At 33.6% G+C, this 16,446-nt stretch overlaps 1 protein-coding gene across 2 annotated transcripts in view; it reads right to left on the bottom strand.

Moving 5' to 3' along the window:
* The window catches only part of LOC145268284 (cilia- and flagella-associated protein 337-like), a 177,131-nt gene that overhangs the window by 11,531 nt on the left and 149,154 nt on the right, over positions 1 to 16,446 (bottom strand). Inside the window, exons 23-25 of one of the 2 annotated variants that reach the window (XM_080123687.1) lie at positions 10,842 to 10,970; positions 4,144 to 4,286; positions 505 to 626 (exon numbers count right to left, since the gene is read on the bottom strand). In XM_080123687.1, coding sequence (XP_079979813.1) covers positions 505 to 626; positions 4,144 to 4,286; positions 10,842 to 10,970 — 394 coding nt within the window. Of the gene's footprint in view, positions 1 to 504; positions 627 to 4,143; positions 4,287 to 10,841; positions 10,971 to 16,446 lie in introns of those variants that run through there. The other variant, XM_080123688.1, reaches the window with a different exon arrangement.

The raw sequence follows: 16,446 nt of genomic DNA, 5'->3' as shown, positions 1-16,446 counted from the left end.
ACCAAGGTATTTGAGTGTAATGGTCTCACCATTACATTTGATATTATATTTTGGTACTTATTTCGGCCCTTTTTGGAGATAACCATGCGTTCTGTCTTTTTAGCATTAAGTTGTAGAGTAGTGAAGAAAATAGAAACCAGCTGAGGATGAAAAGGAGAGAGAGCACAGATGACAGAGGGCAACAATAGAGCTCTCAGAACCAGGCCCAACCGACATCTGTCACAACAGAGCCTGTCGATCCAGGATAGACCTACACAGTCACAGCAGATGCTGCAAATCAGAAATGGACTAAACTGAGCTGCAGAACTCCACTGCCACCTGAGACAGACGGATGTCAACATATATGCCACACTCTATTATAGTACCAGCGTTGGTAGTCAAAAATAATGAAAGGTTTAATATCGTTTCTTTTACATAATATTCTGCATTTCGGCTACAGATGTGCAAACTGCAAATACACAATCGCCACTATAGTAAGAATCAGCAAAGAATTTTTTCTCTTACCTTATTCCTTTAGCAACGCCAGAACATTCTGCTTTCAGCTTGGCAACCATTGCCTCATCCAAAGAACACACTTGCTCTTTGGGTACAGAGACACCATCAGCTGTTTCAGTCAGTGCTTCCTTCTAAAATATAAATAGGGAATTTGGAAATCAAGTTTGCATTCATTGTTTGGATTTGAAATCTTCATCATCATCATCATCATCATCATCAAATTTGATTTATTCCATTTATCATTTTAAACCCTCTTCTTCATCATTCAGCTAAGTTTATCCATCTTACTTAATCCTTTCTCCTCGAGTGGCTCCATTTAGATTTAATAATGGGTCATTTATTAGTGGAAAAAAATAAAAATAAAATAAAAAGGAAAATTCAATCCTTTAAACAAACATACAAACAAAAAATATTTGACCGGAACGTTTACATTGTAAATACAATATCAATATTATGTTATGCTAAAAGTCTTATCCAATAGCTAACAAAAATGCACTCTTAATTCTACATTCACATTTTTAAGTCTCCGCGATTACACACAAAAGGTGTGTAATCGCGGACCTGCTCCGCCCGGACAGAATAAATGACAGGAAAGAACATTTCACAGCCGTCACCGCTTTGTAAATGCTGATGCATTATCAACTATTCATAGAAACATGACGTTATGATGTAACCATATGCATACATAAAAGCGAAGGAACTATATCCCAAGGATGGAATACTGTTGACATATCTGGGTAGGAGCTGCTACAAACAGCCTATCCTGCCTTGACAGAGTACAAAATAGACTTCATGGCTTAGTGGGGGATGCCCTTTTCTCTACCCTGCAACCTCTCTCCCACAGAAGAGATGTTGCGAGCCTATCCTTCTTTTATCGTTATTTCCATGGCAAGTGCTCCTCTGAACTCCAATCTCTGGTCCCCCCTCGCCAATCTTTCACGAAAAACACCCGTCTAGCTGAATCCACTGTGAAAAATTTCCCGCACTCTATATCTGTGCCTAAATCAAAACGCGGATTCCATGAACAAAGCTTCTTTCTTAGAACTGCATGCCTGTAGAACTCTGTTCCGTCTGCCTGCTTCCCTCCGGACTACAACTTGGATGTCTTCAAGTCCAATGTTAACAAATTCCTAATGAACCGCCCCCTTAATTAAACACTTCATCAAATCTCCACACTAACGTAATGTACTTGCAATAACCCTTATCCCTGAGTGGCTTCCGGGCCTTGATAAGTGGTGATCACTGTGTAAAAAAAAAAATTAAAAACAAAAAATTTACGCACCCTTGCGCTTGAATACGGTGATCAGTCCCGAAGCAGCAGGCAGACACTATAAAGACATTTACCAACCAAGATCAAAGCAGTTTTTCTTCAAATTCTCAAGTGCAACACGTGTTTGAAGAAGCTCTGTCTTTGTGAGACGTTAAAACACCCGTTATGGTTTTATGCGGGCCGCAGATTAATTACATTGTGGAAATTTATGACATCCAGCAAGAACTCAATCCTCCTTTTAAACATTCATATTCCAAACCACTGTTCTTACAATACGAACACACCCACATATTCACTTAATTGGATTACTAGTCTTGGTGCCGGGCGTTGCCCGAGTGTTTGAAGGTGTGTATTGAGCAAAAATTAAAATGTGGTAGTAGGCAGGCTTGAACCCATACCGCAAAGGAAGAAAAGAATGTGAAAAAAAACGTGATGTCTTTGCTGCTGCATCCATCGCTAAACCAGAAGTGATGGCGGTTTAAATTAAGGTTAGTCAATCAAAAAAAGATGATGACTATCGAAAATATCGGTGAAAAAAGTGACCCCTTCCTATAGAAAAGTGCTTAGTTGAGGGTGAAAGAATTAATGTTTTTAGCCAATTTTTTTATACTAATGTCGTGAAAATCTGTCGCCTCTGTTGAAAGTTTTAGTCATACATACATACATACATACATACATACATACATACATACATACATGCATATATACATGCATACATAAATACATACATACATACATACATACATTTAAACACACAGGTGAGATTTATATTATAGATGAACTGTTTCTACCAGAAAATAGTCATATTGACACAAACCACTCCCGCGCCTATCATAACAATCAGTACTTTCAAGTCTTGTGCCATCCACACAAAATCTGCACACCAATAATCATTAAAACATTCAAACACAAGAAAACACTTCTATTGGTATGAATAAATTAAAATATTATTGGTATGAATAAATTAAAATATTATTGGTATGAATAAAATAAAATATTATTGGTATGAATAAAATAAAATATTATTGGTATGAATAAATAAAATATTATTGGTATGAATAAATTAAAATATTATTGGTATGAATAAATTAAAATATTATTCCGATGAAGGAATTAAAATATTGGTATGAATAAATTAAAATATATTGCATGAATGAATTAAAATATTATTGGTATGAATAAATTAAAATATTATTGACATGAATGAATTAAAATATTTTGGTATGAATAACATAAAATATTATTGGTATGAATAAAATAAAATATTATTTGTATGAATAAAATAAAATATTATTTGTATGAATAAAAAAAATATTATTGTATGAATAAAATAAAATATTATTGACGTGAATAACATAAAATATTATTGGTATGAATAAATTAAAATATAATTGGTATGAATAAATTAAAATATTATTGGTATGAATAAATTAAAATATTATTGGTATAAATAAAATAAAATATTATTGGTATGAATAAATTAACATATTATTGGTATGAATAAAATAAAATATTATTGATATGAATAAAAAAAAATATTATTGTATGAATAAAATAAATATTATTGGTATTAATAAATTAAAATATTATTGGTATGAATTAATTAAAATATTATTGCCATGAATTAATTAAAATATTATTGCCATGAATAAATTAAAATATTATTGGTATGAATTAATTAAAATATTATTGGTATGAATTAATTCAAATATTATTGGTATGAATTAATTCAAATATTATTGGCATGAATAAATTGAAATATTATTGCCATGAATAAATTAAAATATTATTGCCATGAATAAATTAAAATAATATTACCATGGATAAATTAAAATATTATTGGTATGAATTAATTAAAATATTATTGCCATGAATAAAATAAAATATTGTTGCCATGAATAAATTTTAATATTATTGCCATGAATAAATTAAAATATTTTTGCCATGAATAAATTTTAATATTATGGGTATGAATAAATTTTAATATTATTGCCATGAATAAATTAAAATATTATTGGTATGAATAAATTAAAAAGAAAAGTTAAGCCTTTTTATTTTTTTATGAATGCTAAGCATGAACAAAGACTTCATAATATTATTTCTGTCCTTTGGAACAGTCTGCCAGAGAGGGTTGTGAAGATACATACGATATCCAGACTTAAACTAGCCTTGCACAATCATCCAAACTCTATATGAATGCAAATATATTGTTTTTTTTTGTTTGTTTGTTTTTTTGTGTCCCCCCCCCCTCGTTTGTTGCACTTTGTTATTGTTTATGCTAATAAATTTGATTTGATGTAATGTGAGATTCTTATAAAGAATCAAATGAAGCCAAAGGTTTTCCAGTATCTTCAAAGATTAATGAATAGTTCACTTACATCGAGGGCATCTGTCTCTGCGCTTTTCAGAATAGGGTGATCAGGCAAACTGTCCGGATGTATTAACACATCAAAAGGGATCATTGGATGTTGAAAAGTTCGAGGTTTATTAATATTCCACTTTTCAGCTTGTCCAAACACCCCTGGAAAATATAGGTATAATTCAGAATATTAGTTTATTCTCATATGTCTCTATAGTAACTAAACATTTTTTTTTAACAAGTCCCCATTTGTAAGTTGTCGATGTAGGAATCATATTTTCAATAGCATACATTACAAGAGCTTTTCGTCGTTCTAAATTCTTTTAATAATTATGTTTAATTGTGAAATAGTGAAATTTATTTCTGACAATATATTAAGCATTATGTAGCTTTTTTTTTGCTTTTTTTTTTTTTGAAACTGATGCTTGTGCTGGTAATATCGTTTTTTTTAATTTTTTTTTTATTTTTATGTTATTTTCAACATTAACCCTTACCCAACCCTAAATTATGTACTAATTCATTGCCAACAACCAAAATGCTTTTGAATAACAACAACCAAAATAAATTTTTTAAACTTAAAAAAAAATACAATTGCGAATTACTCAGGACCTCTATCTAGTTATCGGAACAAGAGCATGCTACCTCCGTCAAGTAGATAAAGGGTTTTATATGGGCTTTCTTTTTAAATGTTCCAACCCATTCACCGTCTATATGCAAGTAGACAAAAATGCTGAGGAAATTATTAATTTATGATGAAAAAGGAATTTATGAAGAAAACCCTGCGAATGAAAAATACCAGTTTGTAAGTGTTGTGGTTGCAAGGTTGAACAATAATTAGTAAGGAAATACAATGAAGACGCAAACAACAAGATAACGCAATAATAAGTGTATTAAAGAAAAGGTATATTTACAATATGTACAAATATACGGTGTTGAGTCAGAGAGTCTTGGTGGGAGGACATGTACGCTCTTCGGCGTCACTTCCGGTGGCATTTGAGTAAGACACACCAAGGCCAACCTAGGCTTGCCATTTATAGTGTTATGTTATTCGCATATGCAAATAAGTGGTTGCCACCACAACACCCCCCCTCCCAAGATTTGAAGTCACACAGATTTCAATATCTTTTTCTTTTTGGGTTTACCATTAATGGTTCATTCACTTTTCTTTTCCTACCTGATCTTCGGGGTTCAGGTGCATTTTGAGGCGGTTCCAAATTAAAAGATTCGTATATAATATCTATGGTGTCCTCCTCTTCGACTGTTGTCATATCATCATCATCTTGGATATGACATTTTTTTATCTGATTTAGGTGCCTTTTATGTATATTCTGTGGACCTTTAATCATGTATGTACAATCACCAATGCGTTTATCCACTACTCCACATTCCCAGTAAGATGTGTTATTTCTGTAGCACTTAAAATATACTCGATCTCCCGAGTTATATTTCTTTCTTCTCGTGTGTGTAGTGTTTCGGATAATTGCCTGCCTTGGCAATAGTTTGTCAAACGCTGATTTTACCTTTCTGGCAAACATTAGATCAGCTGGTGATATGTTTGATGGTGTACTAGGATGTGGTGTAATCCTATATACTTGCAAGAATTGTTGCAAAGCTTTTTCTGTTGGTGTTCCAATGGATTTCTTTAACGCTCGTTTTAGCGTGTCCACGAACCTTTCCGCGAGGCCGTTCGACCTTGGATGATACGGCGGAGTCGTGATGTGCTTCACTCGGAACGTGTCGCAAAATTCCTTAAACTCTGCGGATGTGAACTGCGTTCCGTTGTCAGTGACCAGTGTGTCTGGTACACCAAATCTTGCAAACAACTCGTGTAGGAACCCTATTGAGGTGTTCGTTGTTGGATTCCTGCAACGCATTACCTCCAGCCATTTTGTGAAACTATCCACTACAATTAAATAATAGTTTTCACCTACTGAACCAGCGAAGTCCATGTGGATTCTCGACCATGGTTGGTCGGTTTTCGGCTAAGGTTTGTGTACTATAGGTGGAGATTTTGCCGCTAACTGGCATCCTTTACATTTATCAATTGTTGTCGCTATGTCAGTGTCCATGTTACGCCAGTACACGTAGCTTCTCATTAACGACTTCATTCGATTTATCCCCGGATGTCCTGTGTGGAAATCTCTTAACATCCTATTCTGCAATGTTTTGGGTATTACCACTCTCTCGCTGTACAGTAACACATCGTCACATATGGAGAAAACTTCCTGCACCTTTGTGTCCGTTATAATTTTCTCTTTTATGTCCTTTATATATTCGTCTTTCTCGGCTTCCCTTTTAATATCCGACAAAGTTACGGGTAGTTCCTTAATGATGTTTGCTACCATATTTTTTACTTCAACATTTGTCCGAATTGCTGTAATGACTGATTCTTCCAGATTGTGTTTCTGTGGTATCAGTCTTGACAGTCCATCCGCATGGCAAATCTTTTTTGATGCTAGATGTTGTAGCTGGAAATCGTAATTAAGTAGTATTGTACCCCAGCGCAGCAATCTATTTGCGGTGTATACCGGCAATCCTTTTTTTGATCCATAGATCGTGACTAACGGTTTATGGTCGGTTTCAAGTATGAATTGTCTACCATATAAATATCGGTGGAATTTAGTCATGGCAAAGATTATGCTCAACGCTTCTTTTTCGATTTGTGAATATGCCCTTTCGGCTGGTATCAGCGTTCTCGAAGCGTGCGCTATTGGTTTTCTAGACCCATCCGGCATAATATGTTGAATGCATGCTCCTAAGCCGTAGGAGCTAGCGTCACTAGCGACGACTATTTTTAAGTTTGTGTCAAAGTGCGTTAAGAATAATTCGGATGTTAGTACGCTCTTTATTTTGTCAAAAGCGATTTGACATTCTTGCGTCCAGTTCCACGGTGTATCCTTTTTAAGCAGATTATTTAAGGGGGCTCGCAAGTTATGCATTCCTTCAATAAAAGATTGGTAATAATTTGCGAGTCCCAAGAAACTCTGCAAGGTTGTTACATTATCGGGTGCTGGCATATTTTTTATTGCCGCAGATCTGTCTGGGTCTGGACGTCGTCCATGTTTGTTTATTATGTGTCCAAGATACTTAATCTCGCTCATACAAAAGTCACATTTACTTTCTTTTACTTTAAAGCCGAATTCTTGTATTCGAGTAAATACTTGTTTCAAATGTTCCTTATGTTCTTCTAGGGATTTGCTCCTGACAACAATGTCGTCCAGGTATGTATATGCGCACTCAATACCACTTAGCATGGTGTCCATCACTTGCTGAAAGATGGCAGGCGCTACTTTGATGCCAAAAGGCAATCGGTTGTATTTGTATAATCCCTTATGCGTATTGATGCATAGTATTTTTGAGCAATTCTCCTCGACCGGTATTTGCAAATACGCGTCGCTCAAGTCTATCTTGGAGAAGATATTACCCCCATTCAACTTCGTGAATATTTCCTCTGGGCTTGGTCGGGGGTAATGGTGATCTTTTAATAGGGAGTTGACCCCGGTCGAAAAGTCTGCGCACACTCTAACTTCGCCATTCTTTTTCTTTACGTATACGGTGGGGGCTGCCCACTCGCTGTGTTCTATTTTTGATAGAATTCGCGTCTGTTCCAATCTATTTAATTGTTTATCAATCTTTTCCAACCCAGCGAACGGAACATTTCGCTTTTTTCTAAAAATTGGGCTGGCGTTTTCTTTAAGTTCAAACGAGGCCTTGAATTTATTGCAGCGACCTAAGTTAGTCGTGAATGCCTCAGGAAATAATTCTTTTAAATCGTCTTTTATATTTACTGTTGTTGGAGAAGAACATTCTAATTTTTTACAGAATGTATTGATTGGCTTATCCCATAGTCCGAATTCCTCAATTAAATCTATTCCAAACAGATTTTCACTATTTTTTAGTACGAATAATTTTAATTTCTTCGAAATCCCTTTCAATTTTATCGGGAGGACAACTTCTCCTTCAAATTTTATACCACCACCAGTTACCGTCCAGGCTGCTTTACTAGTTTTCATCATGGCCGGTTTTCCCAACTTTTTCCACGTATTCAGGTTTATTATAGAAACATCGGAGCCGGAGTCGAGTTGTAACTTTATTGATGTTTTAAATATTTCCACTTTTACGTATTTTCGCCGATCTTTGTCTAATTTTGTATTTGATTTTGTTTGCTGTACTCTCTTTCTGGTGTAATCTTTATATCTGCAGCAATCGCTTTTGTGTCCCACCTTCTTACAAATGTAGCATTTTTTCTTCTTATAAGGACAATCTGATTCCCAATGCTTTTCTGCACATCTCTTACAGTTATATCTAGGAAGAGGCTTGTTATATTCTGTATTATATTTATGGTTATTATCTTTGGAATATCCCGTTCCATTGCTTTTCTTTGTAAAGTTCTTGGTTGGTGCGTATGGTTTTCAAACTTTTCTTACATATGCCACTCCGGATTCTTCTATATTTTTTGAATCCTTTTTTAGTATAATGGCCCTTTCACAGTCCTCTGCTAGTTTCTGGAGGGTTAAATCTTGCTCAGATTCCAGCTTAGACAACACTCGTCTGCGTATTTCTGCATTTTTTGTGGAAACTAACCCTTGAGCGAAGATTAGACATTTAAAATCTTCTACCGTTAGTTCTGCAAGCTTAAAATTATCGCAGTTTTTATTGACAACTGATGCGTATGTCAAATAATCTTGGTTGTCCATCTTTCTTAGATTCATGCACAGCCATCTTTTATGAAAAAGAGATATATTTGGATTAAATAATTCTTTTAGTAATTTTACAGCTTCCATGAACTCTAATTCCGCAGTTTTTTTAGGTAATATGTAATCTACGAATTTGCTGTGTTCTGATGTACCCAATTTTCTGAGTAAGAGGCTCACTTTCTGACTATTTGGCCAATTTTTACAGTCCAGTTGAAAAACATCCTCGTATCTTGTGTAGTATGCTTCAAAATTCTTCTCTTCCTCAGGCACATAATGAAATGTGTCCATGCTATTAAAAATAGTTGTATGGGAGAAATTAACACTATCGACATTTTCTCGATTACTCTTTAGTAGTTCCAGTGTTTTAGCAAAACGTTCATCTTGTCTTTCTTAATATTCCAATTGTAGTTTCTTATGCCTTTCTTCCTGTTCCAATTGCAGTTTTTTCTGCTTTAATTCTGCCATTTTCTGCTTTTCTTCTTGTTCCTGCTGCCATTTCAAAATCTGTCCTCTCTCTTTTCCTCGCGGTCAGCCTGTGCCTGTATTTGTGTTTGCAAAAGCTCGTTTTGTGTAGCTTGTCTGCGTTCATCCCGCTCAGCCTGTGCTTGTAAAAATTGCATGAACATTTTTGATAAGTCTTCCATGTTTTTTTGTTTTTTTTTAGTATGTAGTTAAAAAAAATATTGTGCCATGTACAATATACACCGGTTTGGGTTACAACAAAAAAGCAAATTGCTGTAAGCTCCTGTTTTCAATAATAATATCGCTGCTTGCAATGATATATTCTTTTTGCGAGTCACGCTGCAAAAAAAAAAAATAAAACAGGTTTATCTGGAATCACGAAATCGAATTGACTTTCCGTTTTTAGGCACTTACTAATAAGTAACTCTTTCCACAAAATAAAAGTTTGGGTTTTTTTTTTTTTTTTTTTTTAAATAGTTCTTCGTCAAACTGTTATATTTGACGCTTCATATCTCGTCGCCAACTGTTGTAGTTGCAAGGTTGAACAATAATTAGTAAGGAAATACAATGAAGACGCAAACAACAAGATAACGCAATAATAAGTGTATTAAGGAAAAGGTATATTTACAATATGTACAAATGACGGTGTCGAGTCAGAGAGTCTTGGTGGGAGGACATGTACGCTCTTCGGCATCACTTCCGGTGGCATTTGAGTAAGACACACCAAGGCCAACCTAGGCTTGCCATTTATAGTTATTCGCATATGCAAATAAGTGGTTGCCACCACAACAGTAAGCGAAAAAAAAAAAAAAAATACTCATCCATTGTTGTTTGCATGAGATTCATTAGTACAGGGATTGAGTACTTTGTCCGTTTACAGGCTGAACATGACACTCTTACTAGCGCAGATTTTGAACGTCATGTGATGGAATCAACATGTGTGAAAATTTCGAGCAGTGGCTATTCAGCCTGCAAAAATCTGGAAAGTCTGGAAATCATGGAATCATTGCTGAGACTTAGTGCAGTTTTAACGTGCTTTGGACAGAGTCTGACGCAAGCAACAATTACAGGCAGCAACGATGGTGACTTGTGGAAACACTGTCTAGACTGATTTGTTTTTTTCTCGAATGTTCCAACCCATTCACTGTCTACATACGCAAGTAGACAAAAATATAGTCCCATGGATTTGTGTGTAAAACTGATGCATTATAGCTGAGTGTCTACGCACTAAAATAATTCCATAGGCGACCAGTGAAAAAATTACATTGTTTCGGAAATGAATACATTCCGGCGGTATAGATTCTTCTGCTTATGTGATGAGCGACTTGATTTGATTTAGCTGTTCACTGCACATATAAATGCCTGAGTTCGATGAGATGTACCTGAAGAAGTTCAGAGGTTACATTGGCTGAAATATTGTGAGAATAACATCCAAGAAAAGAATAGTGTTCCAAACGGTACAAATAATACAAAATAATTTTTTTTAATATGAGTTATGGTAAAAAGTAAGACATAGAAAGTTAAACAATGTATACATTCAAAATCCAACATTACTTACCAACATAGATACCTTGGATAGTCCACATTCGTACTGTGCAGTCACTTGAAGCCGTTATTAACATTTCATTATTATCTATCAATACAATATCATTAATTGTATGTGTATGACCTCTCCATTTTCTAATCACTAAAACCAATGAAATAAAAGAAGCAATAATAATAATAATAATAATAATAATAATAATAATAATAATAATAATAAATCACTGTATTTGGCAAAATACGTTTTATACAATTACTATATAAACGCTAGATTATTAAAATTGATATTATCTGTGCCTAATTCAAAACGTACATTCCATGAACAAAGCTTCTTTCTTAGAACTGCACGCCTGTGGAACTCTCTACCGCTTGCTTGTCTCCCTCCTGACTTCAACATGGATGTCTTCAAGTCCAACATAAACAAATTCCTGATGAACCGCCCCCTTAAGTAATGACACTTTATCAAATCTTCAATACTAATGTATACTGCAACACTATCCCATTGATTACTGTACACAAAATAACCCTTACCCCGAGTGGCTTCTGGGCCTTGATAAGTGGTGACCTCCATGTAAAAAAAAAAAAAAAAGAAGCTCTTGGAAGCATCATTAAAAATTTTAAAACATTGAATAAACAGACAAAACTATTTTTAGAGCACGTTAAGATGCAAAAATTTTATTAAAGGAAGGAAAAAAAAATTCAATTTCTTTTTCCTTTTGCCTAAAGTTTTTTTACATTTTTAATGATGCTTCCAAGAGCTTTAATACTAATTTTTATATCTTTAAAGCGAACACGCACTAAAAAAAAAAAAAAAAAAAAAAAGGTCACACAGAAGAGTTCTCTATGACACTTCACGCGTTTAACAACAGCAACAACAGCAAGCCTTGGATTCAACAACACAAGGATTTTGCTTGCAAGAAAATAAAGCAAAACAAGCAATAGAACAATAAAAAATAAAAAAGGAAAATAAAAAATAATAAAAAATAAAAATAAAAAATAAAAATAAAAAAAATAAAATAAAAAAATAAATAAAAAAAGAAAAAAGAAAATAAAGGAAAACAAGCAATAAAACAATAAAAAATAAAATAAAGGAAAATAAAAAATAATAAAAAATAAAATAAAAAAAAATAAAGAATAAAAATAATAAAAATAAAATAAAAAGATAAATAAAAAAGAAAAAAGAAAATAAAGGAAAACAAGCAATAGAACTCTTTTGTTCCTTGAAGATGGACCTGTCATAGTTCGAAATTAATAAGAAATGTTTCAACTTTAAAAAAGAAAGGAAAGCAAAAGGAAAAATGTTTAATTTTTTTTTCCTTCTTTTATTAAAATTTTTGCATCTTAATGTGTTCTAAAACCAGTTTTGTCTATTTATTCAAAGCTGTTAGATTATTATTTCTAATTATTTTTATTTAATAATCTTTTTCTTTTAGCTTTTTATTGCAATTATAATGTGAAAAAATGTAACATTTGATCTTCTTCAGATCTTTGTTCAAATTAGTTTTTTTTTATTTTGCTTCTTTTCATGAAAATCTCTCCAGACGAGGCATAAAGCCACTTGATGTAAGCAGCTGACAAGAATGAAAGAGCATTATTGCAAAGAGACGAGATGTTTATTGACTTTAGTTATTGGAAAGATCAAGGTTATGAGTAGAAGGAAAACAGTCAGTAGGAAGAGAGTTCCACAAGGAAATAAGCTACTGAAAACAGTCAGCAGGAAGAGAGTTCCACAAGGAAATAAGCTACTAGAATAAGCAGGAAGAGAGTTCCACAATGGAAAAAAGCTACTGGAATAAAAAGCTGTATTACAATGAAATATCAAAACAGCGAATTGATGAAGACCACTAGACCAACGAATTAAATGAGCTGGAATAAAAGAAGCAGATAATAGATTGGACAATTCTGAGAAACATATGCCAGAATAGTATTTATGGAAAATCTGAGACGAGCAACATCACATATGTTACAATATTTTTGATAAGAATGTGAGGGTGCGATTAAAGAAAATTGAAAGATTTTATTCATAGACATTGATGGTAGGAACTGACCAATTAAATAGAGCTACGCTCTGCTAGCAACCAATCAGAAACTGGATTTACTCCATAAAAATAGTGAATCTTTTAGAATTCCCGTACATACTTTTTTGAACAAACTCTATTCTTCATCTCAGGACTTATACAATTTGGCTGCCCATTGGAAACTCTTCTAAAATTCAAAATGGTTTTCAATTCAAAAACATCTGTAGCAGCCGACACTCGCTACAAACACATTCTCACAATTCGAGATTTGAAATCCATTTCCTTCTGGCTTGTCCAATCACAAGCCAGCTATCTATCACATGACAAGAGTATATAAAAGGTGAACTCTGAAACCCTCTTCCTCTCTTTCTCACTGCTTTGCCCAGAAGCACACATCGCCTCGGGCTTCTGTCCCAGATAGAATGTGAGTACTACAAGCTAACATGGCGACCTTTCAAACTCTCATTTGTTTCCACGTGTGGTACCTTAACGAACATTCTTTGTCATGTTAAAGAACATACACTGCCACACACACACACACACACACACACACACACACACACACACACACACACACACACTTTTTCTTACCACGAGACACTAACCCCTTTGCCCTGTCTCTACTAGTGAGTGCATGCTCTTACATACGTAAGTCTTTGCCCTTTCTTTCTCTTTTAACCGGCTTCCTTCATACCGACAGCTACTAGCCATAAACACGTGTAAACTGAACTGAATTATTCTCTCCTTCACCAGCCAGCATGATATTAAATCTATCTATAAACACATTGAACATGTTTCTCTCTCTTCTACTAACGCTACTAATGAGGATAACAAATAAAATTGTTTATTAAATGTTAAAATCAGACTTCCTTTCGTTGTCTTCGTTATTAACTAAACATTATTAACTAATCATTATTAACTAATCATTATTAACTAAACATTATTAACTAATCATTATTACTTAAACATTATTAATTAATCATTATTAACTAATCATTATTACTTAAACATTATTAACTAATCATTATTAACTAATCATTTTCAACTAAACCTCTGTGAGAGAGAGGTTACAGAGAAACAGAAAGGGATGGGGCCAATTAAATTATAGATAAGTTTCAGCACCTTAAGGAAAACCCTCGAATGGGATAAAGGTTTGCCAGCCCAAATATGACGGCAATACTCGATACATGGTCTGATTTGTAGAGATAGAGAATAGCCTCAAATATGAGAAAGTTTGTAGGACTATAGGGAGAACCAAATTTTCAAGAAGCCGAAAGAGCAATGGATCTAATGTATGCACTCCCAAGAAAAATTTGACGAGAAAAAAAGGCCAAGAAGTTTCAGAATCGATTTCTTCTTGTAAACAAAGCCATCTTTGAGAATCTCAGGAAAAGGTACACACATATGCCGAAAGACATGAGCTGAAGAATCTTAACATGGTTAAACAAGCTAATGTGTATCCCACTCAAAACTGTACCTTTATTGAATCTGATGAGAAGTGGTGATAGTGGTGATGTGTCAAGTTGAAATCCATTTTTATTTACTATGGATGTTGGCAACCTTCATGTGGTCTCTCCTGTAAGTATTTGATTCTAGAAAGAATCAAAGAGATCAATACCAACAACAGAGTGAGCTTTGAGTTTACTTTTGGCTACTTTGTAACTCTTGCTTCCCTTATTTTGTTCTTTAGTCCTCGCATTCCATGAGCAATGTTACTGACAAAGGAGGAAGAACTGCTGTTTTCTGAGTCAGAGTCTATCCTTCTCATACTTATAGTTAGTTAGTTTTTGACCCCTTTTTTCTAAGCTCCTTACGTCAAGTGACTTGGTACCTTGTCTGGAGCGATTTCTATAAAAAAAATTGTGGGGCGCAATTTCAATATCATGGATTTTAAAACTTTCAATATCTTAATTAAGTGAGAATTTTCTAAGAATTTAAAAGTCAGTTTAAATAACTTTTTATTCAACAGTTTAAATGCTTCCAAATTCCGTTAACATTTCAAAGTTTCATGAATGAAATCATTGTTGTTTCTGACAAAGGGATAAGAATCGCTGTTTTCTTGGTTGGAATCTATTCATATGACAGTTGAGTGTAGAAAGTAGACCTTAGGTTTACTTTCGTTATACTCGTAACTCTTGCTTCTCTTATTTTGTTCTTTAATCCTCACATTCCATGAGACATGTTTCTGGCAAAGGAGGAAGAATTGCTGTTTTCTGTGTCTGTTTGTCGATTTGACCAAGACGTGGTAATTTCTTTTTTTTTTTATTTTAGCTCCTTATATCAAGTGGTCGCACGAGCGATATCTGCTAAAAACAGTACCTATTTACTTGCCTTCCCAAGAAAATAGGGCTAAATGTGACACAAGGTCAGTTTTTTAATGTGGAAAAAATTCAGCTACTCCAAAAGAGACATTCTAGATTGGGGCAAGAATTTAAATTGTCCTAGTCTAGAATGCTTTTTTTTCTTCGCTGACTGAGAAAAGAAAAGATGAAGTGTAATATTAGCACAAATACTACCCTTTGATCCTAGCCGAAAGGCCATGGAAGCATCAAGTTAGTCAGAAAAAATCGTACCACACAGATTTATACAAATTTATAATTTTTAATTTTTATTATAATAATAATAATAATAATAATAATAATGGTAAGCGGCTATTGCAATAATGCAAAGTCATTTGCAAAGGTTATCGAAAGAGATGGAGAATACTGAAAATCTGGGAAGACTTGTTATCACTCAGATTCCAAGAAACATAAACTGCTTATTATCAATGAGTAATCTCTAATAATGACCTGAGTGAAAACTTCTAGCAAGTAAGTAAGTAAGTAAGTAAGTAAGTAAGTAAGTAATAATAATAATAATAATAATAATAATAATAAGAAGAAGAAGAAGAAGAAGAAGAAGAGTGGTGACTGTGCTGAAGTGGATAATGATACAGGCTGTCAATCTGGGTGTGGCATGTTCGAATCTAGTTGGTTCTATGATACCATTTTCATGTTTGTTGGCAACCTTCATATGGTCCCTTCTGGAAATACCTGATGCAGGAAAGGAATCAGGGAAACCAATGACCAAAAATAGAATAAAGCTGATCAGAAAAATCCGTATCATGTGGATTCATAAGGGCAGGTAACTCCCTTAACGTTCAAGCGAGCGTAATAATTAAATACCACAGAATCACTAATAAAAAAGTAAACAAACAATAGATCTTACATTTAAAAGCGATAAAAATCGTGCATAAAATTTGACGAGGTATCGTAGCTTGGTGGAAATATATCAGGCTGCTGATCAGACTGTTATGAGTTCGATCCTTGTAAAAAATTTAGCCATGCTGATGATGGGTGTTACCCCGAAACATGTGTCCATGGATAACTTTTGTGCACGAAAAAATATTTGATAAATATTTGAATAAAATATTCAAATATTTATTAACTAAACTTAATAATAATAACAAAAGAATATGTAACAATTAAATACCACAGAATCGCCAATAAAAAATAAATAGATCCTATATATATATATATATATATATATATATATATATATATATTATATATATATATATTATATATATATATATATATATATATATATATATATATATATATA

Source organism: Euprymna scolopes, chromosome 43 (genome assembly GCF_053919585.1).
Source record: "Euprymna scolopes isolate OS-2025 chromosome 43, ASM5391958v1, whole genome shotgun sequence".
NCBI classification, from domain to species: domain Eukaryota; kingdom Metazoa; phylum Mollusca; class Cephalopoda; order Sepiida; family Sepiolidae; genus Euprymna; species Euprymna scolopes.
This window is presented reverse-complemented; position numbering and strand designations above follow the sequence as displayed.